We start from the raw sequence: 26,402 nt of genomic DNA on the forward strand, positions 1-26,402 counted from the left end.
CCACTCTGATAAAAGTAACATTTCTGTTCACTGTGGAGCTCTCCAGAGTTGCCTTGATATATAAAATGGAAACCTTTTAGCTCAGATGAAGTGTTGTTGCAGACAAAGCTCCAGTCAGAAGAAAAGGAGAGGTCAGAGGAGCTGAAGGCTGCAGCACAGGAGGAACACTGAGTTTGGAAGAGACACATTCACAGGAACACCTTGCACAGGTCTTGGGAGTTGCAGTGTTTCTGTTTATATGAGTCAAAGAGCTTCAGAACTCTGTTTTCCAGATTCCTTGGAAAACAAAAAACAAAAAAACAAACCAAAAAAAAACAACCCAAAAAACCAACCAACCAACCAAAACCAAACCAAACCAAAAACCAAAAAAAAACCCCACCACCCCAAAGAAAGCCAAACCTGCATTAAGTTGGTTCAGAATGGTTCTGAATTTAGCACTGAGTATAAACTCCAAAGCTGTGATAAGTGGTGGGTGAAAGCAGTGGGCAGCAAAGGCAAGGAGGCAAAGGGGGTGCCTGCACAGCAGAACAGAAAATTATTCCCATGAAATGCTCACAAAGCGGGGAAGGTGAGCAGTGCAATGAGGAACATCTGCATTTGCAGGTTACTCTGCTTCCTTTCTGACTTGAACCAGTGCAGCCAAATTCCCAGTTCTGAACTTGCTGTTCTGCCGGTTCAAATTAGTAACCAAAGGTGATTTGAGACAGAGCTTCATGTTTCTTTATCAATTGTTTTTGAGAAGTGCTCACATCCCCTCACGGTGTGTCTTGGGATTTGATCTATTTTGGTGGGACTTCAAGGGATATTTGCTTTTGTCTCGTTATTTCAGATACAACAGGAACAGTCAGACTTTAACAAAATTGGGTCCCAGCAGGGCTATTGATTAGGAGACAGACAACCTGCACAAACAACTTGTCCATTTATCTTCCTAAACTTTGTCCCATGAGTGGTTTTATTTACTTGAAATCAAGGGTATTTAGTCCATGTAGTGTCACTGTGCCAGTGCTTTGTAACCCAATTCCTTTTCCAAGGAGCTTTTCTGCTGTGAGATTTTAGGTACCGAGAGTTTGACCCACCTGGTGTAGGTGGATTTTGGTAGAGGCTGAGGACATTTCGGTGACAGATATTTTTGCAACAAGCATCTTTTTGAGGTGTTACCTCTGTTTCAGGAGTAAGATACAGCCACAGGAGCAACCAGCAATGCTGCTAACAAGTAGCAGAGCTTGTTATGCCCTTTCTCTGTGACTCAGCAGCTTGGCTGGACCAGAATGAAAGGGCTGGAAACAAAAGGATATCCTGGGAGTGGATAAAGTGTCTTTAATGGACATCACAGCAGTGGGGGAGGGCCAGGTGGGACCACTGAGCCAGTTATGGGGGGCTGTTGTGGGGGTGATCCTCTTAGGATTGTACATGAGTCTTGCATCTCACATCTGCATCTGTCTGTCAGCCTCTGCACCAGTGAATTTCCTTCAGTCAAATTTCTTGATAAATGCCTAGAGAAACTTCTCCAAAAGGGAGGTGTCATAAGCTAAAAGGGAGGTGGATTAGCTCATTGGGGAATGAGATGGAAATCAGCCCTGGAAATGCTGGGGAAATGGGGATTACACAGATCATCCTACCAGCCAGCTGCAGATGAAATACCCTGCATCCCCTGTGGCTGGGAAGATGATCCGGACAAAGTGAGCATTACGGAAGCAGGAGAAAGAAAATGTAGGAAAAAAACAGAACAATGGAGGCAATTGAGGTTGTTACAGTCAGTTTTGTTCCATTCCTGCCCAAAGGAGCAGTACTGGAGGGAAAGCATCAAACACCATGGTAAGGATTCAGTCTCTCCTGAACAAGTAAAACAGAAAAGATCAACATCCCTATCTGCTGTCTTTGATGCCTTTGGGGTCTCTGAGCTTTGCACTCCTGGAACCTGAAAACTATGTAGTTAGCTCTGGATCTCTTCCAAGACACTTTTAGAGCTCTTGTTGTATCCCACTCTTGCTTCCTCACTCTTTTTCTGATGTCAGCTTGTTCACTCAAGTCCTGGAAATAATTTCTGAGCTGGGAGCTTTACAAATGCCAACAGTCTGGCTGCATGCATTTTCCTGGAGTCTTTCATATGCTAAAGACCTCTCATTGTGCTCCATGAGTTTGAAATAGCACAATTATTCATTATTCTACAGTTTCAGTCTGGTTCATGTCCCAGTTTCATTCCAGTTTCTGATCACTGAATCCTGTGGAGGGATAGCATCCTCCTAAACAACCTCTAAGATGGAATAACCTGCCTAAGACAGAGCAGTAGATGTTGTTTACTGATTTCTCCCCTTAAACTTTAAAAAGAGGCATGTCAGAAGCAAAAACAAGAATTTATTTGAACTTTAACCGGGCAAACTACTTATGCAACGTATGAAGAAATGTAGTTATCAGTGTATGAAAGCTGCTATGGCATCAGCAAGGCAGGGGATGCCAGGGAGCTGCCCTACCCCAGCCTCTCCCCAGACACCAGGAACACCTTTGAAACTGGTTTCAGCTGTCACTTCTCATCCTGTCCCACCAAACCCTGTGATCCTGCAGCGGCACTGACTCCTCAGGGACACAACCCCATCCTTAGCACTCCTAATCACGTCAGATGTGCTAATGGAGCTCTTTCCTCTCCCCTCCTGCCTGGCAGGGCTGTTCTGGCCGGGATTTCATGTCCTGCTCTGTGGAGTGCCACGCTCCCCTTGAGGCGCAGCCCTTCACACAGCGTCCCCTGGCCAGAACTTGGAGCAGAAAAGGTGAAAATTGGAGATGAGCCCTTTGTTGTGAGCACAGGACAGACTGTGCCTGTCTCTACTGAACTTCCCAATATATCACCTTAAACATTTGGCACTTATTCCGTCCTTAAATCTGGATCAGTTCTGGTGCCTTCAAGACGTTCTCCTCTCCCCCAGCAGCAGCTCTGGCTCTCCGGTGCCCCGGCTGGGCTTTGGCTCAGCTGTGTTTGCTGGGAGCTGTGAGCAGACACCCGGGCTGCTGCTCCCTCCATCCCAGCTGGAAACCGCTGCTCTGACTGCTAAAAAATGTGCATGCACAGCCAAGCGTCCCACCTGCTCTGCTGCTAGTGACTCCCATGTGCTCAGGAGGAGGAGGAGGAGGAGGGAGCTCTGAGCAGCTGCGGTGGGCACTGCTGGGACACGATGCCCCTGACCCAGCAGTGCCCAGGGTCGGAAATTTTCCCCCTTCACGGCCCTTTTGTCAGAGCACTCAAAATATGGACAGGAGCTGGGGAGGGCTCAGGTTGTGACCCCGCGGTGGCGGTGACAGCCAGAGGCAGCCCTGCGGTGTCACTGCCCCTCTGTGTCGCAGCCCTGCGGTGTCACAGCCCCTGTGTGCCACAGCCCCGCGGTGTCACAGCCCCGCGGTGTCACAGCCCCTCTGTGCCACAGCCCCTGTGTGCCACAGCCCCGCGGTGTCACAGTCCCGCGGTGTCACAGCCCCGCGGTGTCACAGCCCCGCGGTGTCACAGCCCTGCGGTGTCACTGCCCCTCTGTGCCACAGCCCCTGTGTGCCACAGCCCCGCGGTGTCACAGCCCCTCTGTGTCACAGCCCCTCTGTGCCACAGCCCCGCGGTGTCACAGTCCCGCGGTGTCACAGCCCCTCTGTGTCGCAGCCCCGCACAGTCACTGCAGCTGTGCCGGCGCATTCACGCACTAGACCCTGAACATGTGCGCCTGTTTGTTTTCCTTTCACTGCCATAAGCAAACTCAGTGACTGTGAAAAGGGATAAATTAGCATCTCCAAAGGCTGAGGCTCTCTTCATTCCGAAAACAAGCGGCGAGGAGCAGCAGCTCGGCTCCCCCACCCTCGCAGCCCGCGCTGTGCCAGCGCAGCTCTTTGTGCAGCTGGCCCGAACCGCGGCTGCTCCGGTTCCTTTGTGAGCCAAGCAGGTTTTAAGCACTTGGCTGGGTCTGTGAACACGGAGGTCAGGTGCAGTTTCTTAGATGAGGTTGATCACTGCGTTGATTTTTAACCTGTGCTGTCCAGGCTGAGTGTCCCTCAGTTATCCTTGGAATAATTTGTATTCCAAGAAGTCTCTGAACCCCATTGTTTCAGTTCCAGTCAGGTCCAGCATTGCTGTCACAAGCCTGAGCAGCTCTGTGCTGCTCACTGAGCCCCACTGAGTGTGACAGGAACTAGCATCATGTGCCAGGCTGCCACACAGGGGTGACACATGTCCCACCTGGCCTCCCACCTGGCTCCCACCTGGGCTCTCACCTGGCTCTGGCTTCTACCAGGACCTTCTGTGCTGGTCCCCAGGCACCTGCCTGCCTCTCCTGGTGTGTATTCCCCTAAATTCAGGGCAGGGTACACTTCCCAGAGCCCAGGCAGTGCTGACTCCAGCTGTGGGGCATGGAGGAGGTGCTGGGCAAAGCCCAGACCCCAGAGCTGCCAGCCTGGTCCTTGAGCTGTGCTCTCACAGCAGCTCCTGAGGCAGCTGGATTTCTAGACCATGTCTGCCCCTGCCTGCACACACTGGTGAAGTGTTCATAAGCCTTTCTGCCTCTGAGAGTTCTGGAGGAAGCAGGGAGACACTGGGCTGCTCCCAGCTGGCACCCAGCACTGAGGATGGGCATGGTGAGCCAGACCAAACTGAGCTGGATAGACTGAAACACAAGAAGTTTCACTTCAATATGAATAAAAAGTGCTTTACATTGAGGGTGGCAGAGCACTGAGGCTCCCCCAAGAGGTCATGGAGACTCAATCTGGGACCTAAATAACCTGCTGTAGGTGATCCGTGCACATTTCTTTATTATCCTGACATCATCCTGGATTTCTGTTCTGGTTTCCCCATGTCTAGGTAGCTTCCCCACCTACACCAAGGGTTTTACAGCTCAGGGTGAGCCTCTGCTGTTTTGCAGAAGCCATAACTTGAATCCAGGAGATTTCCTTTGAAGGTACCCTAAAATGTTACCAATGTGGTCCCAATCTTAACCCCAAATCCTCCCTCCATTTGCTTGATCCTCATTCAGCCCCAGTCTCCACAGTTTCTGGAGGGAACTGGCCAAAGCCAAATCTGTAGGAAATCTGCATCTGTGCTAATGATCACTGTTGGTCCCAAGCAGTCATTTAAGCTTTTCCAGACTCTCTGCCTTTACCAGCTGAACACAGACCACATCCTGCACAGGTATCCCAAATTTGGAAGTTTATTTATAAAATGACTCATACAGGGACACACAGTCCTGAAAGACCTCAGCCTGACAGGGCAAAATCACTGGGCAGGGCACAGTGAGGCTGCTGAGGGTGACTGGAGCTATTGTCAGGGGCTGGTTTGTGGATGCAGAGCCCCTTTCTGTGCTGCTTTAGGGACAAGCTCATGTTCTTACACTGCTGAGTATATGCCAATGAATGCCACCATGCTATGTAGAGACTTTGATAAGAACTTTTCCCCTAAATTAGATGGAGGAGATGAAAATGGCTTGGCAAAACAATGTGACCTTGGGAAGGATTCCCCGAGAGCTCGGGAGCAGCTCAAGTGTGGACACGCAGTGAATTATTCAAAGGGCTGCCTCCATCTCTCTGTTCTCTCCTTCCAGCTGGACTATAATCCATAGAGTGGGATAGTGGGACAATAATTTCTTCCCTTTGGTGCTAGATTTAGATCATTCCTGCCAGCCACGGTGGGAGAAAGAGCCCAACAGTTCCTAGCAAACACACAATGATGAACATCCAGAGGAAGATCCTGTCGATGACCATGGCAACATACTTCCAGTCTTCCTTCACCTGGAACACAGAGGGGAGAGGCCAATTATTAACATTTACTGGAGGTTAAAATTTACAGCTTTACTCCAAAGTAGATTATTTTCAAATAGTTCCAGAGATAGGAGGGGGAGGTCTCGCTCCCACTTAGTGGTCCTATGAAATGGCAGAGGTTTATTCCATCAGTCACCTGAGAGATTCCCAGACTGCAGAGGTGTGTATGTGGAGTCACAAATCCCTGTGGATAACACACCCCTGTGTTATTAAGGTCATCTGCACACTCACTCTCCCATTTTCCATCAGCAGCAGTGACTGGGTGTGTAAATGAGGCTGTGATTCAAGCTGGGGCAGTGGGGGGTAAGAAATTACTCGTTTCCCTATGCTCATAAAATGATTTGCTTACAGATTAACAAAGCCAATCTCTTTCTCTGAAGGGATTTAAAGCTTTGGGTGAATAAGTAGTGAAAATGAACCAGAAAATAAAAGCCCCCTCATCCTCCTTTCTCCCCATTTTTGCCTTGCTGTGGGAGGATTTTCCAGCAGTTCCTCTCTGGGGAAGTCCAGTACCATGAGGCAGAAATGGTGAATGACTGCTTCATTAAGAAACCATCTATATGTGAACATTGCTGTTATGAATTTCTTTCCCAGGAAGAGCCTGATCAGATGCTAAAGTTCTATTTGATATGACTGTACCCATTATGATTTCCTACAATTTCCCACTTGGTGATTAATAGACCCGAGGGCTGAAATCTGGCAAGCTGCCTTGTTCTTTGGGGAAAACATCTCAGCAGGAGCCCTCTCAAACCTCTGCAGGGGCTGTGAGTGGTGAAAGGAGAAAGGGACAGCAAAGCTGCCAGGAATGCATTTTGGTAAAGGAAGCAATCCAGCTATCAGTGAAATGCCATTTGCAGCAGAGGATGTTTCCACAGGTGCAGTGGTGTTGCTGAGCTCCTTGGCTCACTGAGCAGCTCTGTGAGCTGGGAAATGAGGCATGCCCTGGAGACCAGATTATATTTTCTCTGAACAAAGCATTTTCAATTTCAGGAACACCTGAACGTTGTCAAAAGCATAAGAATAGGTTCAATGGATAAATTTATTCCTTTTAAAACCAGCATTGAGTTAAGCTAGCCTTTACTATTGACTAGGCAGAGAAAACAACCAGGTTTGTCCTGTATCATGTCACCTTCCTGGGAAAAATCATGTTATCTTATGACTGTACAGCTCTATGTACAACCATCTGTCATTAGAGTAAGTAAAAAAAAATATTGACCCTTGAAACCAAAAGGAATTCTCTCATCTCAAGCTTCTATAATTTCCTTGGGCTGTGAACTGTAATTTATTCACATTCATAGGATCATGTAGTGACAGGACAAGGGAGAATGGCTTTAAACTGAAATAGAGTATTTTAGATTAGAAATTAGGAAGAAATCCTTTACTGTGAGAGTGGTGAGGCACAGTTGCCCAGAGAAGCTGTGGCTGCTCCATCCCTGGAAAGTTCAAGGGCAGGTGGAATGAGATGAGCTTTAAGATCCCTTCCAACCCAAACCATTCTGTGATTCCACAATTCTGTGATAAGAGCTCAGTGGATAACTCCCTTTTGCTACACTTTTTTTCTGACCTATTCATCACTAGCTGAGAGCTGGAGTCTTTGGTTCTTCAAATTCCTCATGAGAAAGGCGCCTAAGCAAGCACTGGCTGATTGTTTTTATGGGATTAATGTCTTATGATGTAACCAATGTGTAAAGCAAACCTGAAATTTCCCACCTGAAGTTCAGCTGGAAAGCTGGATTGAGTAAATAATGCATCAGTCAGGTAAAATAACTTTCTTTGAATATTAATGCTAGTAAAAATAAGTGCTAGACCACACAGAGAAAAGAAACTTGATTAGTTTCTCTCTGAGCAAAGAAGAGGAAAGTGGAGGAAGAACAATTTGGACAGGAATTTGCTTCTTAATGTAATGATGTCTGCAGAAATACTGGGCCCATCTTGGAAAAGATGGCTGGGAGTGCATCAGATGTTTGTAAAATCAATATCCAGCTTCAGAGTGAGAGCACAGAGGGTGAAATTGGAAATTATGGGGAGATAATGAAAAAAAAAAGAGAACGAGGGAGAGAAAATTGTCTGCATTTTTTGTTTTGTGTTCTGCCACCATTATGGCCTTGTGGTCCAGCAGCCCACGTGGAGTCTGATCCTCAGATTCTCTCTGGCATCCATGCAGCTGTCAGCATCTGCCACCACAACTCCTGACCTCTATTCTGATTAGTTTTTAAGAAGCTGACTCAAAATTATTTTTGGGAAACAATCAGGGGAAGAACCAGCTGACTCCCCCAGTCTCAAACTCTTGAAAAGTGAGAATCTGCAGCTCTTCCCTGGTCCAGCTCCTTGTGGCTCTGAGGATTTGAGTGGAGGATTGAGGTGCCTTGGTGACATCTGGTCCCCAGGACCTGGAGTCTGCAACACGGATTAGAGCACTCCCAGGTGGTTTTATTGTACTTTGTTAAAAATAACCCTCTGAGATTATCCTGTTTCCTCCCCCTCAGCTTTATTCCTTCCCATTTTATTTTTAAATGTCTTCCTATCAGAGTATTCTGGAGATGCACACAGCCATGGACAGAATGACTTCCCAGATGGTGCTGGTGGTGTCTGGTGATTTTGGCTGATGTGTGACACGGAGCTTGTTTTGCCTTTCAGTCTGTAATTAATTTCTAATGGCATTTCCATCATATGCCAGGACAACTCCGCTGTGCATTTTCCCCAGTGCCCCATTGTGTTTGTATTGTTTGCAGATATCTTTCTGTAACAAACAACTGCCTCTTGCATTTCCCATTTTCTCTTCGCTGGAGCACTTAATTAAATGAGCTATTTACTTTTAATTTAGAAGCACTGCCCCTGTGGCAATGGAGCTTTAGAGGGAAAAAAAAGACAGGAACTCAAAAGAAGCTCTGTTCTCCTTCTGGGAAGGTGAATGTCTCTGGAAATATTGCCCACAAGACAGTGAGATGTGTCTCAGTAGCTACATCAGAGGTGCCTGCTGATAGATTTATTGAAGACTTCCATGAAGAAATGCCACAATTTGATTCTAAGATGAAAGCAAATTTCTGAGTACTGATTTTTTTCCCCCAATAAATTCTCATTTTATTGGATCAGTTCTGCTCCTCACAGCATATTTCAGTTCCAGAAGATCATTTTCCTTCTTCTTTTTCATTTTCACTGGGAGAAAATAATTATGCTTTCCTACTTTATGTTACTTGGGTCCAGAGAGAGAAAATATTGCAGCCCCACAATGGAGTCAGCATTATACCCTGAATCTAAAAACTCAAGCTCTGCCTCTGTGCCAACCCCAGCTGCTGGGGAACAGTGGAGAAAGGTCACCCCAAGTCCCCAGGGGAGCCCACAAACCTCTCCACAGCTCATTGCTGGATGTTTTCCTGGTGCCTTTCCTCACAGCCTGGGCTGGCAGGAGGTCAGAGACCAAAGGCTCAAAGTTGCTCCTTTTGCTTTTAATGTTTAGTGTTGTAAATAGCTTTCTCCTCAGGATGATCGCTTAATTTCAAGAGGGTAGAGCAGCAGAATGTATCAGAAAAAAAAATCTGTGGCTTCTGAAGACTGCTTAATTAAAAAAAATTAAGAGGAAGGAACCCAAAATATTAATTGAGTCCAACACCAACCAGCTCAGCAGGGAGAATAATTTGAAATGGGAAGTATTATTGGAGTAATATATTTTCATTTGCACCATGGGGAAAAAATTGAGCTAAACTCAACTGACATCCAAGGGTTTACTTGTGATTATTGCCAGAGGGAGAGAGCAGAGTTTAATTCCTGCACTCCTAATGTGCTTCTGAAGTGCTTTACCCTGGCAAGCAGTTTTGGACTGGCAACTAATGAAGATGAGGATTCACAGCCCATCTCTGCCACAGATTTGTTCTGTGACCTTGAATAGGAAGTTTGTGTTTTGGCTGTAACTCCTCAACACAAGGAATTAACAGTTCCTTCCTCAAAGGGATGCTGTGAAGTGAAATCCATCGAAGAACAGAGGCCCTTAACTATGAGACCAAAGAGTATAGAAATGGATATTTCTATATAGTATTTAAGCTTTTCTTGCTGTTGCTGAATGCTGTGAAAAATGCAAATAAAACACACTCTCCATGCTCAGGAAGTCTTGTATAAACAGACTCTGACTTGCACTGATTCTAAATCTTAAGAAATTTAAACTGTAGACAAAGCTAAAAAGCCCCTTTTGGGTATGGATCTACCCGGGAAAAGGTAGATAAGACTTTAATAAGATGACTAACTTCAGGTTATCTTATGCCTCCCTTAATTATGGCCATAATTACTAGCACACACTATCTACAGTCCTGCAGGAAAGAGCTACAAGAGCTGTGAAAGGATGTGCCATTTGTTATGTGCATCACTGTCCCCATGAATGAAATCCTTTCAGCTCTACTCCCTTTGTCTGTAGCCATACCTACCTCTACAGAATAAGCAGGAAATTTGTTTCCCCACCTCCCTGCACAGAGCCAGTGAAGTCCACTAATGAGGGATCCCATCACAATACACGAGCAGAGCTAAACAGACCCTGCAGTATCCCCACACTACCACAGCTTCCCACACCCACAGACTGCTTGGGCAGATTGCTGTCCTGGGCTCCACGGTCAGAGCCAGTGATTAATAAAAAGCAGAGTGTGAATTCCTCATTTGTCAGAGGGCTCAAATGAGGAATAAGTCTCTGTTCCTGTGAGATGGCTGCGTTTTGGGTATCTCACAAACCTAAACACTTATTTGCTGCCTAACAGCAACTCCATTGCTGTTTTCTGCTGGAGAATCCATTGCTCTAGAGCAGCTCTGAGCATGACCTGGCTGTGCTGCCCCTTGGCCCTCTTTCCAAGACCCCAAGGACATCTCCAGCTGTGCCTACAGCGGCCAAAACCCACAGCAGAGGTACAGCTGAACCCGCCTCAACCTGCACGCACTCTGCACAGCTCAAGGCTTGCTGCAGCTCCCTTAGCAGCTCATCTCTGACCTTCTGAAGGGGAGCAGGCTCTGTGGGGACACTCACCGAGAAGTCGGCATCCTCCGCCCGCAGGTGATCCGCGATGTAGTGAACCCCCTCCACCGCCAGCTTCAGGGCTGGGGACATCAGCAGGAGGTGCTGCTCCTTGGCGCCGTGGCCCTTGCTGCCCTGCCCCGCCGTGCCGCCCGCCTCGCCCTTTTTGCACCTACACCTGCACTGGGGGGGCCTGTGCCGGGGCTGCTCCCCGTTGAGGCGGCAGCGCTGCGAGGCCGGGGAGCCGCTGGAGCGCCCGTTGGTCTGCGAGGAGTCCTCCTGCAGGTAGCAGTACTGGATGCTGCGGGACCTGCAGCGGATCGTGCCCTCCTCCGCCTTGCTGGGGCTGTACATCTGCTGGACGCTCAGAGACCTGCCTTTCAGGGCAGAGGTGGCCTGGGGGTCGCTCAGGGGGTGGCAGGAGGGCTGTGGAGAGGAGCAGGTCACCTGCACGGGCTCTGGGTGCAGCACAGAGTACTGCCCAGAGGGGGACTTGCAGATGGGCTGAGGCTTAGCGGGCTCCTCAAGGTGGGCACAGAAGGATGAGGTGGGAGATGGCTCATTGCTCTGGGGGCTGGGGGAGGATGAGGTAGTGAAGTTGGGTTCCACGTCCATCTCGGACCACAGCCTCGGTGTGTTGGTTATTTTGTGCATGGACTCAATGAGCTTCTTGCAATTGTCCTTCACCGTGGAGGGGCGTTTCATGAAAAGGATCCGTGGGACCACGTCCAGGAAGACCCTCCTCACCCAGTCCGGCATCGTGTGCGTGCGGGGCGAGCGGTGGTGCACGTTGAGCACGAAGACGGTGATGATGATAGACAAGGTCACGAAGATCATGGTGAAGAGCAGGTACTCCCCGATCAGAGGGATGACCAGGGAGGTGGATGGGATGATCTCCGTGATGAGCAGCAGGAACACAGTGAGGGACAGCAGCACGGAGATGCACAGGGTTATCTTCTCTCCACACTCGGAGGGCAGGTAGAAGACCAGGACGGTCAGGCAGGAGATGAGCAGGCAGGGGATGATCAGGTTGATGGTGTAGAAGAGCGGCAGCCTCCGGATGATGAAGGAATAAGTTATATCGGGGTAGATCTCTGTGCAGCACTCGTATTTCTTGCTGTTGTAGTTGCCCACAGCGTTGATGATGACCCACTCCCCGCTCTCCCAGTAGTCCAGCTGGTCCACGTGGCTGTGCATGCTCACCAAGTCGATCTTGGCTTTGTCGTAGGTCCAGGAGCCAAATTTCATCGTGCAGTTTTGCTGGTCAAAGGGGAAGAAGGTGACATCAATGCTGCAGGAGCTTTTATAGATAGCAGGGGGCATCCATTTAATTCTCCCGTCATAGAAGAGGTGAGCCTTGGTCAGGTGGGTGACTGCAAAGTCACCATCAGCACTGGGGACAGATGGGAGATAAAAAAAGGCTCAGACTTCTCTAGGATATGTCAGCTCTGTTAAGGAAATAGGATATTTGGTGCCTGGCTTCCAAATGACCTGAGAGATGCAAGAGGCACATCATGTCCAAACACCAGATCCATCTACTCTGTCCAGTGGATTTTGAGCTCTTGGCTTACACAGGCCCTGGAATTCATGCACGTGTCAGCCTTTCCCTGGCATAAGGCAGCTCCTTGATGCAATTATACACAAGTTTTCCCCAAAGGTGTCCCAGATGTGCTCTGGAATGGGTTGAGTTTGTTTTAGAGGTGGGAGGAAGTACTATCAGATAGTGTAGCTGTGGGCTCTGCAGAATTATTTGTGACAACTGCTAAAAATGAAAGTGTTGGGTAATCACCCAGTCTTTTACATGAAAAACAGCAAGAACATCCTATTAATAGGAATAATGAACATTAATCTTTTGATTTCCCAGTCAGGAAGAGAATTGTCTTTTGTGGTATCTTCTCACAGGAACCCTCAACTGGGGGTTATCAGATAAATAGAAAACAGATCAGAAGTTTGCACTGGAATTGTATGAATAAATTGTATTTTCCAGACTTTTGGAGGAAGAACCCGAGTTACAAACAGCAACACTGCCAGACAACGGGCAGGCTGTGCAGGAGAAGAGAGCTTCTGCTAAAATCTTGAGATGAATTATTCAGGCTGATACAGACAGAAAGCTCTCTGCTCCTGCCCAGCCCTCCCAGCTGGAGCCAGCCCAGCCTGCAGCCACGCTCCCAGCAGTCACCAAAAATCCCTGGGCCCTGCTCTGCTGCTTCAGTGCCCAGATGTGCCCTGACAGGACCTACACAGTGACAGGGGTCACACCTCTCCTCCTCCCCACCAGCACCACATCATCAACACATGGGTGATCCAGCAGGGCTCCTCAAGCTGCAGAAGGCACAGGAACTTTCTAAATTCAGTTCTTTAGGACACCATTCATTTATAAGCAAAAGTGAAAAAATAAAAGGACTTTTTGATGATTTCATAGAATCACAGAATCATGGAATGATTTGGGTTGGAAAGGACCTTAAAGACCATCTGATTTCAACTCCCTGCCATGGAAGTTTCTTTTTTATTCTCCTTCCACTAGACTAGGTTGCACCAATCCCCATCCAATCTGGCCATGAACAATTCCAGGGATGAGACAGCCACAGCTTCTCTGGGCAGCCTGTGCCAGGGCCTCACAACCCACATCACACATTTCCACTTGCCCAGTGAAACATCCTGAAAATGAGACTGGCATTGGGAAATAGTGGTAGGATCTGGCACTTGCTGAGCTGCCTTGGCTAACGTGGTTTCTGGGCAGAGATGGAAATGTTCCCAATCCTCAGAGTCACTCTCAGCCCAGATGTCCTTGGGACAATTTTCTGGGTTGCTTGAAATAATGGAAAAATAAACTCAGAATTCTTATGTGGTGGAGAATCAGGTTTTACTAAACTCTTCTTTGTTCTTTGGAGCAGATTTTAGAAAAAAACAAAGGAACACAAAAAGACATAGTGCCTTTTGACCTCTAAACTGGATTTTTTTCTAAAGTTTTAAAACATTAAAAAAAAATAAAAAGAAGAAAAAGTGGAAGCTACATACAAGACCCTCACAAAGGGATTAAGACAAAATCAGCACCGTGATCTACACTGAAGCAAACAGACCTGAGGCATTGTACAATCCATCCAGTTCTTGTCTTACCTCTTCTTTCTTAAACCTAATTTACACTCCAGAACATGGGATTTGGATGAAAACCACCTTTTTTTTTCCTCTCCTGGGTTTTGCCAGGAGCACAGCAAAGCCAGATTGAGACATGAAATATGCACAGCAAGTGACAGTCCAGTGCTTGCTGTTCTTGGTGGTTTTCTTTCTAAATCTCAATAGGAATATCTAATTCTGCATTTAATGATATCTCTGAGGCATGATTAAATCTCTCATTAACAGAGCAATATTTTTAATTGGATCTTATTAGAGAAAAGGGATTATGAGCATCCACTATGAGTGTTTCCCTTCTTAGACAGAGCAATGTGTAAGTGGCTGGATAAATAACACAGGTGTGCATTTTTCTTTTGAAACTCTTGGGAAAAAAAAGGCTAAACTCTTGCTAAAATGGCATCCAGGAATAATAATAATTCTTGTCACTGTGTTTCATTCCCAGAAATGCCTTCCCTGGCAGTTTTGAAGTTTCTGTGTGAATCACCACACTCCTCTGCAAGTGTAGCTGGAACCATTGTGATGCTGCAGATCTTGTGTGTCCCTTGCTTCTGTAAATTATCTGCTTTTTAATGAGGAACGTATTTTTTAATTTTTTAATTACTCGCCTAACAAACCCAAGCTTCATCCTGGGTCCTCTTTGGCTCTCATGTTTTTTACAAATAACACTGCCACTGCCCTCCAGGCTGGATTTTGCCTGCAGTGCCTTGGCAGGAGTGAAACCAGCTGCAGAACATCTCCTTGGATTTAGTCAGTTATTGACTCTGAGGAGCCATAAACACCCTGGGATGCTCCTGCCTCACCAGCCTACCAGGACTATGAAGGAATTCCTGACTTTACTGAATGTGTTTGGACTTCTCATTGCAGTTCAATGCAGAAGAATTTGTAAGCAGGCTAAATCAGCCATGCTGTGTACACAGAATATATCCCAGCCAGCCACATCATGCAAAGGCAATGTTCCCACTTGTCTCACCCTTCATGCATCCATGTATTTTTGCCTCCTTCCCCAGGATTTCCACCCACACTGGACCTTCAGGCATATGTTTAGTGGATTGGAAGCTGTTCCTGCTGGCACCCTGCCCGTGCAGGGGAGCCTGGAGAGATTCTGCCTCCCCTCCTGTGTGAGACTTTGATTCTGCTCCTTTCCCCATGAGAGAGGGAGCAAACAAGGCCACCCGGCTGCTGAGTGCCTTCCTAAGCCTTTCCCCAACCTCCTGCAAGGGATGAAGGTCAGACAACCAGCTGGAGACACAGTCTGCAGTTGGGAGGCTGGCAAACCCTGCATTCTTTTGGACAGCTTTGCTGTGGGAAAACCCATTCCTGCTCCTGCAGCCCTGAGTGAACATTGCCTTAGACAGGAGGGTGGGAGACCTGATGTGGTGGGACAGAGAGAATCTGCAGATGTTCCTTTGGAGAGCAGCACGTTCCCATCTCGCTCAGGGGAGACCACTCTGTTGTGACAGTTGCCATGAAAATCCTTCTGGAAGGAGGCGTGAGTGCAAGGCAAACATCACAAGAACTGCAGAATTCAGATAGTCAGGCTCTCCTGGTTGCTCTGACCTGACAGCTTTAAAAATATGTCAGTAATAAAGAACTGGAGCTCTTATATTTTTATGTCAAACACAGTGGTGCACACCAAGAAAGAGAAAAGACAATTACTTATTTTTTTCCCAAGGAAAAAGCTGCTGAGTACTGAAGCCTTTGATTTCTCCTTTTGAGAATAAAGGCAGGTCTAAATCTCCTAAGTTTATAAGGGTTTAAGGGTGGCATTGTTTCACTGACATCTACTACCCATGTACCTATAAGAAGCTCTGCTGATGGAGAATTTTTATTTTCTTTTGCCACTTTCTATTTTCCTGCAGTTGGGAGATACACCATCTCACAGAATTATGTGTTTGCAGAATGCATGTAAATGAGGCACACATTTAGTTTAATTTCTGATTATGTAATTTAAATCCAAACAGGCCTTTAAAAGCCTGAAAATTATCTATACACATAAATGGATATAGTAGAATATTCTCACTTAAAGCATTTTTCATCAAAGAGCAGTAACAAAGAAAAATTGTAGTATTAGGAGCCTGCACCCTTTTGATACACATTACAGAGATGCTTCTGGAATGTTCAGATTAAAATTATCTCCAAAGGGAAACAAGAAAATATTTTAACTGCTGTTCTGTGCTACCAGATGATAACTCAAATGCACTGCTTGGAAGGCACCTCTGGAACCATCTCATGCCCAAAACTCCCTGCTCAAAGCAGGTCAGCTACAAGAGGATCAAGACCTTCCCTAGCTGGGTTTTAAATATCTCCAAAATCTTGGCAACTTGGGTACAAAACTCCCTGTGTGCCCAGGGGGAGATGTGTGTTCACTGATGCGACTTCTTTCAGTCACACCCCAGCTTTTGCCTGGTTTAGGTGTTTAGAAACCGGCAGTAACTCATGAAATTTTGACTGTTGCTCAGCAAAACGAGCACCCTTCCCAGCAAAGGCTGTGCTGCACCTTTGGAATGAGCCCAGGTGTCTCAGGAGGCTCTGACTGTGCTGGGTTGGTGCATTTTGCTCTGATTCTCCCCTTTGCCAAGGATCCTCACCAGCACTCCAGAGGCAAAGCTCTTGCTCTGTCCTTGGCAGAGTGGAAGGAGAAGCCCTTGGGTGTGAGCAGAGCAGCAGCCCAGGAGAGGGATCCCTCCTGCAGATTTCCTTCTATCAGCTCCTGTACTCCTGGGTAGAGCTTGGCAGCAAATCGCAAACCATGAAGAGATCCCCCTCCAGAAAAACAACCACTGAACCTCCCAGAAGAATCAGGAAAGCTGAAGGGTGAATTAGTGATTTTTTTTTGGCCTATTGTAAACACAGTTGGTGCACAATGATGAGATCTGTGCCAATGCACACGAAGAAAAATGTCAAATATGTTTCCAATTTTAAAGGTTATGCTGGGGCATCTTTTGGTATTTCTCCTCCAAAGAGCTTTGGGATGAGTCATGAAACCTGTGTTACTCCATAAACCTAACTGGTTGCAAACATCACAGTACAGCTCACGAGAACAAGCTGCTACAGTACTTTTCAACAGAACTCTTTGCTTTTCCATCATTCTCCAAACCTGCCTGACAGATGAGCTTCCTACCCAGCCCAGTAATCCCTTTGTGTCCATTTTATCACTGGATGAATTCCTTAAGGTATTTCCTATCCCTAATTACAGAATTTTGTATTTGATTTTCCTTCTCATCTGATCTTGTGGGTTTTTTGGCTTTTTTTTTTTGTAACTGTGCAGTCTAAGGCAGGGATTACTTTCTGGAACAGCTAACCCCAGAAAATACAGAGAAAAGAGAAACTACAGAATTCTCAATATTCCCAATAGCTCCTTGCAGGTTTTACAATCACCAGGCTGGAGAAGACAAATGCTGTGATAATACCGTGACTATCCAGCTGAAAAACAGGATTAGGCTCAAGGACATGGGCTTGGGTTGCCCTGGGCAGCCTTTAGCAGCTGCAGCACCTGGATGCAAACCTGGATGCTTCCAGGGGTTCCTCCTCTGGAGCTCCTGTGTTGAACAAGTGACTCAACACAGTGGTGGAGAAGCAAAAACAAACACAAAAAAAAACCCTCACCAAAAACAACAAATGCAAACCCCAAGAGCTAATTCCCTCATTAGAGAAAAAAATACAATTCATTTTTTTATACTTCAAATACACAAAGAAAAACCAAAATGTACTTCAAAGCCATTCATGAATGGAAAAACAAATCAATGCAGAGGATTAGATAATTCACTTAGAAATGATTTGGTGGTGCCTGAAGAGCCTTTACAACCTCAGATAAGGAACAGCCTGGTTTCTTGGCAAAGAGGAGGCTTTGTCACTCCACTATGAACTCATATTCCTCTGTTATACATATGTTATGTCACATCCAGTAGAAACTATTTGCAGAGTCTTGGAATTTATCTCATCAAGCCTGAAAATTCAACAGCATATTAATTTCCCTGTAGGATATTAATTTGGTTTCAGATTCCTCATGAATGTTGACGACTACATTTAGTCTCTAGGCCAAGCCAGCTGAATTTACTGATTTAATTTGGGTCTCTAGAGTGGGTAAATGGAATGTTTTTTACAATAATGAGCCAAGATATGAGAGTAACCTCACAACAAAGGGTTAGGTTTCCTTGAAGATGTAAATCTGAAATCAATTGTAATTTTATCATTCCTGTATATAGCCCAAGATGAAAACAGAAGGGGTATCTGTATAATCTTTCCTAAGGGAGTCCATCCCAAACAGAAATACCATATTTCTGCCAGAACATGTGATAAGCAATAAATAGCTCACACTAAAGAGCCTGGAGACAGCAAAATGTCAGTGTGGCCTCTCACTCTCTTCCACCAAGGTTTCTTTGTACATTCTCTTGCCCTCAGAGGCCCAGAATCATGTGCAGCTATGTTAAATTGCCTCTAAACAATATATATAAGTGTAAAATATGGAATGGACTCCTTGTTAGCATCACCATGGCTAATCACTGTCATTTCCAGCTGAGATGCCCACCAGGAGAAGCCCTGACTGGGAATGCAGCTGATGAAATGTTGTGCAGAAGAGCCTCACCTTGGAGTCCCATCACTCTGAAGGTTTTGACTTGAATTTTCCCTGAAATCCCTACAAAATGTGAAACCTGATGAAGAAATTGGCTGCAGCTCCAGATGTGTTTGGCAGGAAGTTAGGTGGAAGAACAAGGGAAATATAGCACTGAAGAAATATGGAATTAATGGAAACTCACTAATGTCTGGTGCCTAGCTTACATCCATGTTTAATTCATGGATAAAGTAACCAATTAAAAATTCATTATAGACTCATGACAACCAACAGACAAATGCATGATTATTGATGCTAAGTATGGATCAAGGGAGGGAAGTAGCTTGGATTTGGGGAGCTGGAGCACGAGATCTCCCTGTGCCAGCAGGTCCCAGGACAGTCAGGTTTGCTACTGCAAATCAGAGCAGTAAGGTGGGCAGGACTGAAAGATTCTCACTGCCCAGAAGAGGATGAGAGGGACATTCTGGAGTAGCTGCTGTGGCCAGGAGATCAGACCCTGAGTCCCTGTAGAGACTCAAGTGACAGCAACAGTGAACTACAGCACCAGGGCAGAGGGGCAGAGCGTGTGAGGGGCAGGAGCCAAAGGCTGCCCCAGCTCAAGGTCTGGGTGTCCTGGACATGTGGGGGATGTCTTCAGCATGAAACCCCAAAATGTCCAGAGACCTGAAGGATATCAAGGTCTCCTGGAGTCTTCCTCATCCCTGGAAGTGTGCAAGGCAAGGTTGTGCAGGGCTTTGAGCATCCTGGTCTAGTGGAAAGTGCCCATGACCAGGGGTGAGATGAGATCCTGTTTAAGATCTTTTTCTTCCCAGAACACCATTCTGTCATTCTGTGATGCCTTATTTCCAGGCTCTCCTTGCATGGACCACCCTCATCAGCCGTGTTGAGCCGAGGCAGAGGCAGCAGGGATGGCACAGCAGCTCCTCCTGTGCCAGTAGCTCCAGCAGGAGGATGGTCTGACACACAAAAGTCGTGTGGCGATTTGTGCCATGTCGTTTCCTCTGGCACCATGGCCCACCACAACAACCACGAGCTCCAAAAATATTAATCCTTGCCATTGTCATTAATTAAACAATGAGAATGACAAGGACATCATGGTTTTTTCCCTGGTGGAAGCTGTGAACACCGTTCTTGGCTGCCAAGTGAGGCACATGCCCTGCAATACTCATGCTCGGAGCGTGTCCCTGGAGGGCAGGAAGGTCCAAGTGCCTCTGAATGAGTCATTTCCATTGGGCTAATCTCTGAAAGGTGCTCAGTGAGGATGCAGTGATTTCCAAGAGGTTTGCAATCACTTCACACCACTGAGGATCGGGAATGAGCTAATGGGAAAGATAACAGCCCCTGTAGTCTCCAAAGCTCGCAGTCCCCCGGGCAGATTCCAGCTTCAGCCATTTATTGTGCTTCAGAAGCAAAATCATATCAAGCCAGAAGCAGATGACTGTTTATTTAAAACCAAGCCTGGCTGCTGCTGTGAGGGTTTTCTCTGAGTGTCAGCCACATGCAAAGATGCTTTTCTTTGATGCCTGCAGCAAGTGTTTTCTCTGGAGCCCGTGCTGGGGTGGGGGACTGGGATATCTGACATCCTGGGAGACTGGAAAGTTGTGTGGAGGCTCCAGGGAGAAAACAGCCTTGGCACTTGGGCAGCATTTCTCAGAATATCAACAGGCTCCAAAGGAAAGAAAGAAAACCACAACCTGCTTCCTAGGAAGTGTCCACACAAGGGACAGATTCCAAGCCTCTGTGATGAGGAACAAACACCTACGTAGAAATCATTCCAGAATGGTATTTAGTTGACCTGAAACCCCTGTTCATAAATGCACAAGCCTGACATGTTTCAGCATATTTTCCTTATTTAAGCCCATCCTCAGTAATTGGCTTTTCCAGTTGATGGTGATGAATTGGGGGGAGCTCCTGGGTGAAATGAAATTGAAGAGGACTGAAAGCTCAAATCCAGCTTAATTGTGCATCTGTCATGTGAAGAGAAAACAATACCTGGCATCCCCCAACAAAACTGGCTGCCCAGAGGAAGGATCATTAGGAGAGCAAAGCCCTTGTGATCAATATCAGCCATGTCATTTAAGGCATGTTATAGAATCTACAAGAACTCTGACCACAGAGAACAAAATAAAGTGGAATAATTGCAGGAAACATTTTAACCTCATGAACAGAGAAAATTTGCAAGGATGGGTTCACCGTCTGCTCACACTCACTTGTTGTAAAGGACAATGTCTGGCCTCCAGATGAGCTCTGAGGGGATTCGGATGGATGTGACATTTTCATATTCCTGGGGGTCCCAGCGCAGCTTGTAGTCGTGCCACTCCTGCCAGAAATGAGGTGGTTATAAAGCTGCAAGAGTTCAGCAGAAAAACTGAAAAAAACCATGGAAAAACACATATTTGGGGGCACTCACCTGCTTCACCCACACATTCGTGGTCATCATTTGGTTTTTCTCATCCTGAAATGCAAAATCAGATATTGGTTACAGGAGCAGATTAAGAGGCCCAAAGACTCCTCTTAATTTCCCTTAATTGTATTTCATTTATGTAATTACTAATCACCTCTGCAATAAATGTAAGTTCCATCTTGGAAATAAAAAGCAGATGTTTCTGTCATTTGACATGGGACAGGGCACAGCTGTCTGATACCACTGAGCAGCTGAGCCTGCACCTAAGCAATCCTGTGAGCAGATGGACTGGAATTTATTGGGATTTTACTCAGTGCTGATGGATTCAGCCTGCGTTGATGATACCAGGTAGAAAAAGCTCCCCAGTCTGAGCCCTGAAGGAAGGGAGTGATGGGTGTATAAACCCTTACTCACACACGTGTGGTGGATTCCAGTGCTCAGCTTCATCTGCAAGGGTGTTCTCCTGTGAAACATTATCCATGGACACAGTTCTGGAAACAAGAGGCTCAGCAGCATTTCTCCTTCTACTAAATCCATGAACTTGTGGCACTATGGACTGGGTTTTCTGAATAAACCCCAGCTGCTCTGCTGACATGGAATTCTTGGGCAGCCCGGTGTATTTCCATCAATGGGGAGATTTTTCCCAACTCTATGCACAAATAGTATGGAAAAGGAGGACTCTATATACATATTTAAATAATGTCAGGCATTTATAATGCCGGCAGCACTGCAGTAGAGTTAATTACTGTTTGCTGCTTGCCTTTTGGGCCCTCTGTAAGTAACTCAGATGAATTACATGGGGCAGAGCCCAGTGCTGGTCTGACTGAAGTGTCCCACCAGAGCTCAGGGTTTATTTCTGTGGGTTCTTTTTATCTCCTGCCTTGCTTGGCATCAAACCCAGCTGAGTTGGCAGGGCTCAGTTGACAGCAAACTGTTCATCATTAACCTTGCTCTTGTGGCAGCTCAGGATTGATTGTGAACATTAAAACCCAGGAGGTTTGGGGGGAGCTCTGCCTCGTCCTCCCTCAGGCTTGTGGCACCAGATGTAGAACCTGAGCAGATTCTCTCCTCTGGGAGACCAGAAGCACATGGAGGAAGGAGGAATACAAAAACACTCCAGGGAAAAAAGAAGGGAGAGAAAATAACCAGCTGCTTCTTTGGGTGCCAATGGGAGATGAGGAATGCCATGACCTGGACCAGTCCTTGAGAACCTGCTTCTCCTACCACTTTGCAATTCAAGCACCGGAGGGTCTCCACCACAGCCTGCACTGGGCATCGTGGTGCAACAGCAAGAGCTGCCTTTTACTGGAATTCTCCTCCCTGGAACCACCCTCTGTGGAAGTTCCTGCCCATCACCACACCGTCCTCCTGACCCCAGTGAAGCACAGCTCCAGCTCCCCGGGATTATCTGAGAGGGGGTTGCAATGTGCCAATGGCCAAGTTCCTCCCCAGCTGGCACAGCTGGATGCTCCCCATGGAGCCAGCCCCGAGGGCAGTGGTGACTCCACAGCCGGGCTGGGGGTGTTGCACTACCCAGCCCCTTCTCTCAAGGTGAACTCAGCACGTGAGGTCCTGCAGACACACAGGAGTCCACGTGTGTCCCCTGGTGACTGCCCCTGGACACATATTTGATGTCTCCCCTCTTATTTCTGGTCTCAGAAAACCCTCAGCAGTCCAGGGTGAGGTAAGGACACGCAGGAATGTAGAGCTCCCCATTGATTTGTGTTCCCCTGCCCCCAGCTTTTGTCAGCAGGAGCTGGGGTTTGAATACAGCTCTGATTTCCCTTTCAGACTCCTTGTCGTTGGGAGCTGAGTGCTGTGTCTAACAATTGCAGCAGGGTTTGCACCAAAACTGTCCCTGTTGGGAAGGGGGAGAGGAGCTGAAGAGCCACAGAGGTGGCAGCAGAGTCACCAGTCACAGACAGGGGCAGGAGGGGAGAGAGCTCTCCTCCAGCCATGCCCACAGGTCCCAGCACTGCTCTGCCTGTGAGCTGCACTCCTAACCACTGACACGGTTTTAAGAAGATTAATTTTTCTTAAGTAAGGTGGGAAAGCACTGTGGAGCAGGTGTATCGATCCCCCTCTTCCACGATTCAGCAGCAGCATAATGGAAAGTCTCTCTCATGCCTCCACAGTCACTAATGTCTCATCTGCTGTATTATCAATTATTCTGATGAGAACCATGCAATTTCAATGTTAGCAATTGCAAACAGCCCTGGGTCCCTCAGGCTGATGTAAGAGTGAGAAGGGGAGTGGGAGACCCTTGCTGTGCTGCAGAGCTGGGAGTGGATGGCTTCTGCATGAGGAGATGAGACTCTCCAGCAACTGGTGTCTGATTCCTCGCCTGCTGAACCATCTCAGCTGTTTCCTTTTCATCTCAAAAATCTGATTTCAAAATATAAAACTGTGTGGAGAGTCATCTATTATGATTGTCCCACAGCAGTCATGTCTTTAGGTTACATTATCCTTTCCATTATCATAGAAATCACAGAATGGTTTGCATTGGAGGAGGCTTTAAAGCCAGTTCCAACCCTCTCCAACACCTTCCGCTAGACCAGGCTGATCAAAGCCTCATCCAGCCTAGCTTTGAACACCTCCAGGGCTGGGGCATTATCACCTCTTTCATTCTGCCACATGACTACAGTAAAAAATGACAGGGAGTCCCCTTTTCTGCAAAATAAGGGGGTTGGACTAGAGAGCCTTTAAAGGTCCCTTCCAACCCAAACTCATTGATTGTGAAAATCAGCTCAATATCTGCTCAAGGCGTGTGCAGCTGCACAGACACTGTGCTGGGAAGTGCAAATAGGGACAGGAAGGAGAGAAATGCAGGAATAAGATCTGCACAAGCTCTAAAGCCTGTGAGTGTGTCTGGCATCTGCAGCTCTGCAGGGACCTCCTTTGTCCAACACTTGACCCCAACACTCTGTGCCAGAATAATCCCATAAATACAGTTTCAGTGCACATCAGTCTGTGTGCAGACCACTCTGTTTTGTACAGGGCATACACGGTTCGTACATGTTGGACTTCTATCTGAGAAAACACTCAGAAAGAACTTTCTTGATAATAATCTGCCAGATTAGCTAAAAACCCTCAAAACTTTCATTGGCAGAAACCTCTTCAGGCAGTCTCTCTTCCCAAGGTGTGCAAAGCCCTGTCTCTATTAGCCTGTGTGAATTAGTGTTAATGATCACAGCTCAAATTCCAAATTAGGCATTTGATTTATTCTTTTGCCAGAATTCTCTGGCATTTATGCCAGCGGCTCCACTGCCCCGCTGTGATCAGTCCCACGGGTTTTGATAGGGATTTGGGGATTTTGCCTGTAGTAAATGAAGAGTAAGGACCCACTTTGATGACCAGCTACTCACATGAGTCACATCCCGTGTTCCACCAGGACTGTCTGCGTGATCACTCCCCTCTGCTGAGGACAGAGCCTTCCCAACCCAACCCTGGATCAGCCAGTAAAGCCCACACGCACCAGGAGCCTCTCCCTGGGCCCCAGGCTGGCTGATTTTGGCCTTTTCTGCACAAAGAGGGGGCACTTACGACGTCGATGAGCTGGGCGATGGACAGGCCGAAGCGGACGAGCACCACGTCCGAGATGTTGGCCACGGGACGGGACCATTTGTTGTACCCAGAGAAGAGTTTCTTCAGGAGCCTCTCCTCTGCGTGGGCTCGCGTCTCCACGTGGCCAAAGGCTGTGGGGAAGGAAGGAAACACCTGCAGGTCCGAGGGCTGGCATAGCTGGAGCCTCCTCCAGAGGGAAACTCCAGCAAACCGCAGCGATGGGCGCTTGGGGGCACACAGGAGGGTGAGGTTACTCAGGTGATTTGTCTCCCCTCTACCCCTGGCATTGCCAGGTGCTCCTCACTCCAGAGCAGGATTGGTCTGAAGACAGCGGGAGCACCAGTAATACCATTTAGAAAACACTGCATGAGCCATTATTCCCTGAATCTGGTCTAATTTTTATGGCCACTTTGTGGCAAGTTTCTAGCAGTAGAGTCTGCAAGCAGGGGAGAGGGATGCTAGAAGGGCAAGCCAAGAAGGAAAAAGCAGCCTCCTGCTGGGAGATAGGCAGTTTCGATCAGATTTACATATAAAAATTGGCATTACCTGTATCAGAAAAAAACCCCAGCAGACTGAAATTCATCTCTTTAACCTGCCTAGTGGATACTACACAAAAACAACGGGAGAAGGAAGAGGATGGTGGAGAGCACAAGTCGGATAACGAGATCCCAGTTTTGCTCAGGCACGACTTTAAAAGTTGGAGGCTGCAAGGAGCAGCCCTGACCCCGCACGGAGCCTCCAGGAGCTGTCAGAGGTGCTGGTGGTCGGTAAAGATCGAAGCCACGTTTGATGCAGGGGCTGTCGGAGGAGCTGCACTCCTGTGCCGGCTGTACCAGACAGAGGCAGAGGCAGCCGGGGGCTCTGCCCTCGTCCCTCACGGAACATGGCTCCTACTTAGTCTTTAGCTGCCCTGGATTATACAAAGGGAAGCATTAGCTGAGCGCTGCCTGTGCTCTCCCCAGCCGGAGCTGTAGCCCCGAGGCACATTAACACACTTTACCCAAGGAAGAAAAGCCTTGGATAAGAAGCAGGATGCTGAGCCCCCTCTGGATTCTCCCTCCTGTCCCCTTCCCACCGCGGCTTTAACCCTTTCTCCGTCAGATCAGACAAGGAGCAGAAAATAAAGGCTCAGCAGAGGCCAGAAATGATGGGGCAGAAGGGTGGAGGAGTCAGGGCAATTCCCTGTTGACACGGGCTGGTCTCTGCAGGGTGTGTTTGACAGGGATAAGGGAGGAAAGAGCTGAAGCGCAGAGCAGGGGGAGAAGAGCTTTCTCAAACTTACCGGGGAAAATGCTGGCACACAGCAGGAGGAGGAGGTTTCCCTTAGGCACGAGAAATCCCATCGCGGAGCAGAGCTTCAGTGTGCGGAGCCTCCCGTCAGGGCAACTTTGCCGCTCGGAGTCTCTGGATCCTCCAGGTTCATTCCCCTGAACTCCTTTCACCGTCCCTCCCTCTGGGAAGGGATAGCAGCTGGTGCTTTGGGGTTTTTTGTTGGTTTTTTTTTTCCCTTCTCTCTTCTGAGTGATCTCCAGCTCTCCCTCCTCGCAGGATGCTCTTTCCACCTTCGCTCCCAGGTGATGCTCAGGGGCTGCCGAGAGCTCCGGAGAGCCCGCGGAGCCTCCCGGGGCTCTCCTGCCGCTCTTCTCCCCTCTCTTCCTGGGCTCTTGCCTGCTGCTTTATTCGCTGCTGCTGCTGCTTGCAGCCTTCCCCAGCCCTCGGGGCAGATTTTGCTCGGGTTTTGCTGCCGATGGGCCACCGCTCGTGCCTGTGGAGCAGCGGCCAGCACGGCGTGTTTGTATATTTAATGTGGTCAGACCTGCCCGCCTCCAGTCGGGAGGAGGAGGAGGAGGAGGAGGAGGAGGAGAGAATCCCCGCGCTCCGGCAAACAGGCTGCAGGGAGGAAAACTTTCACAGGAGAAATAAAGGGGGAGATCCAGAGCCCAGCCGCAGCCAGAGGT

The 26,402-nt window shown here is 47.7% G+C and overlaps 1 protein-coding gene across 1 annotated transcript; it reads right to left on the bottom strand.

Moving 5' to 3' along the window:
* Positions 1-5,165: 5,165 nt before the first annotated feature.
* CHRNA4 (cholinergic receptor nicotinic alpha 4 subunit) lies at positions 5,166-26,402 on the bottom strand. The gene is made up of 6 exons (XM_063404328.1): positions 25,727-26,402; positions 24,424-24,575; positions 20,887-20,931; positions 20,687-20,796; positions 10,784-12,164; positions 5,166-5,751 (listed from the first exon to the last, which is right to left on the bottom strand). Exons 1-6 carry the CDS (start codon positions 25,785-25,787, stop codon positions 5,626-5,628), a joined length of 1,875 nt encoding a protein of 624 aa, XP_063260398.1. The 5' UTR covers positions 25,788-26,402; the 3' UTR covers positions 5,166-5,625.

Source organism: Prinia subflava, chromosome 8 (assembly GCF_021018805.1).
Source record: "Prinia subflava isolate CZ2003 ecotype Zambia chromosome 8, Cam_Psub_1.2, whole genome shotgun sequence".
Taxonomy (NCBI): Eukaryota; Metazoa; Chordata; class Aves; order Passeriformes; family Cisticolidae; genus Prinia; species Prinia subflava.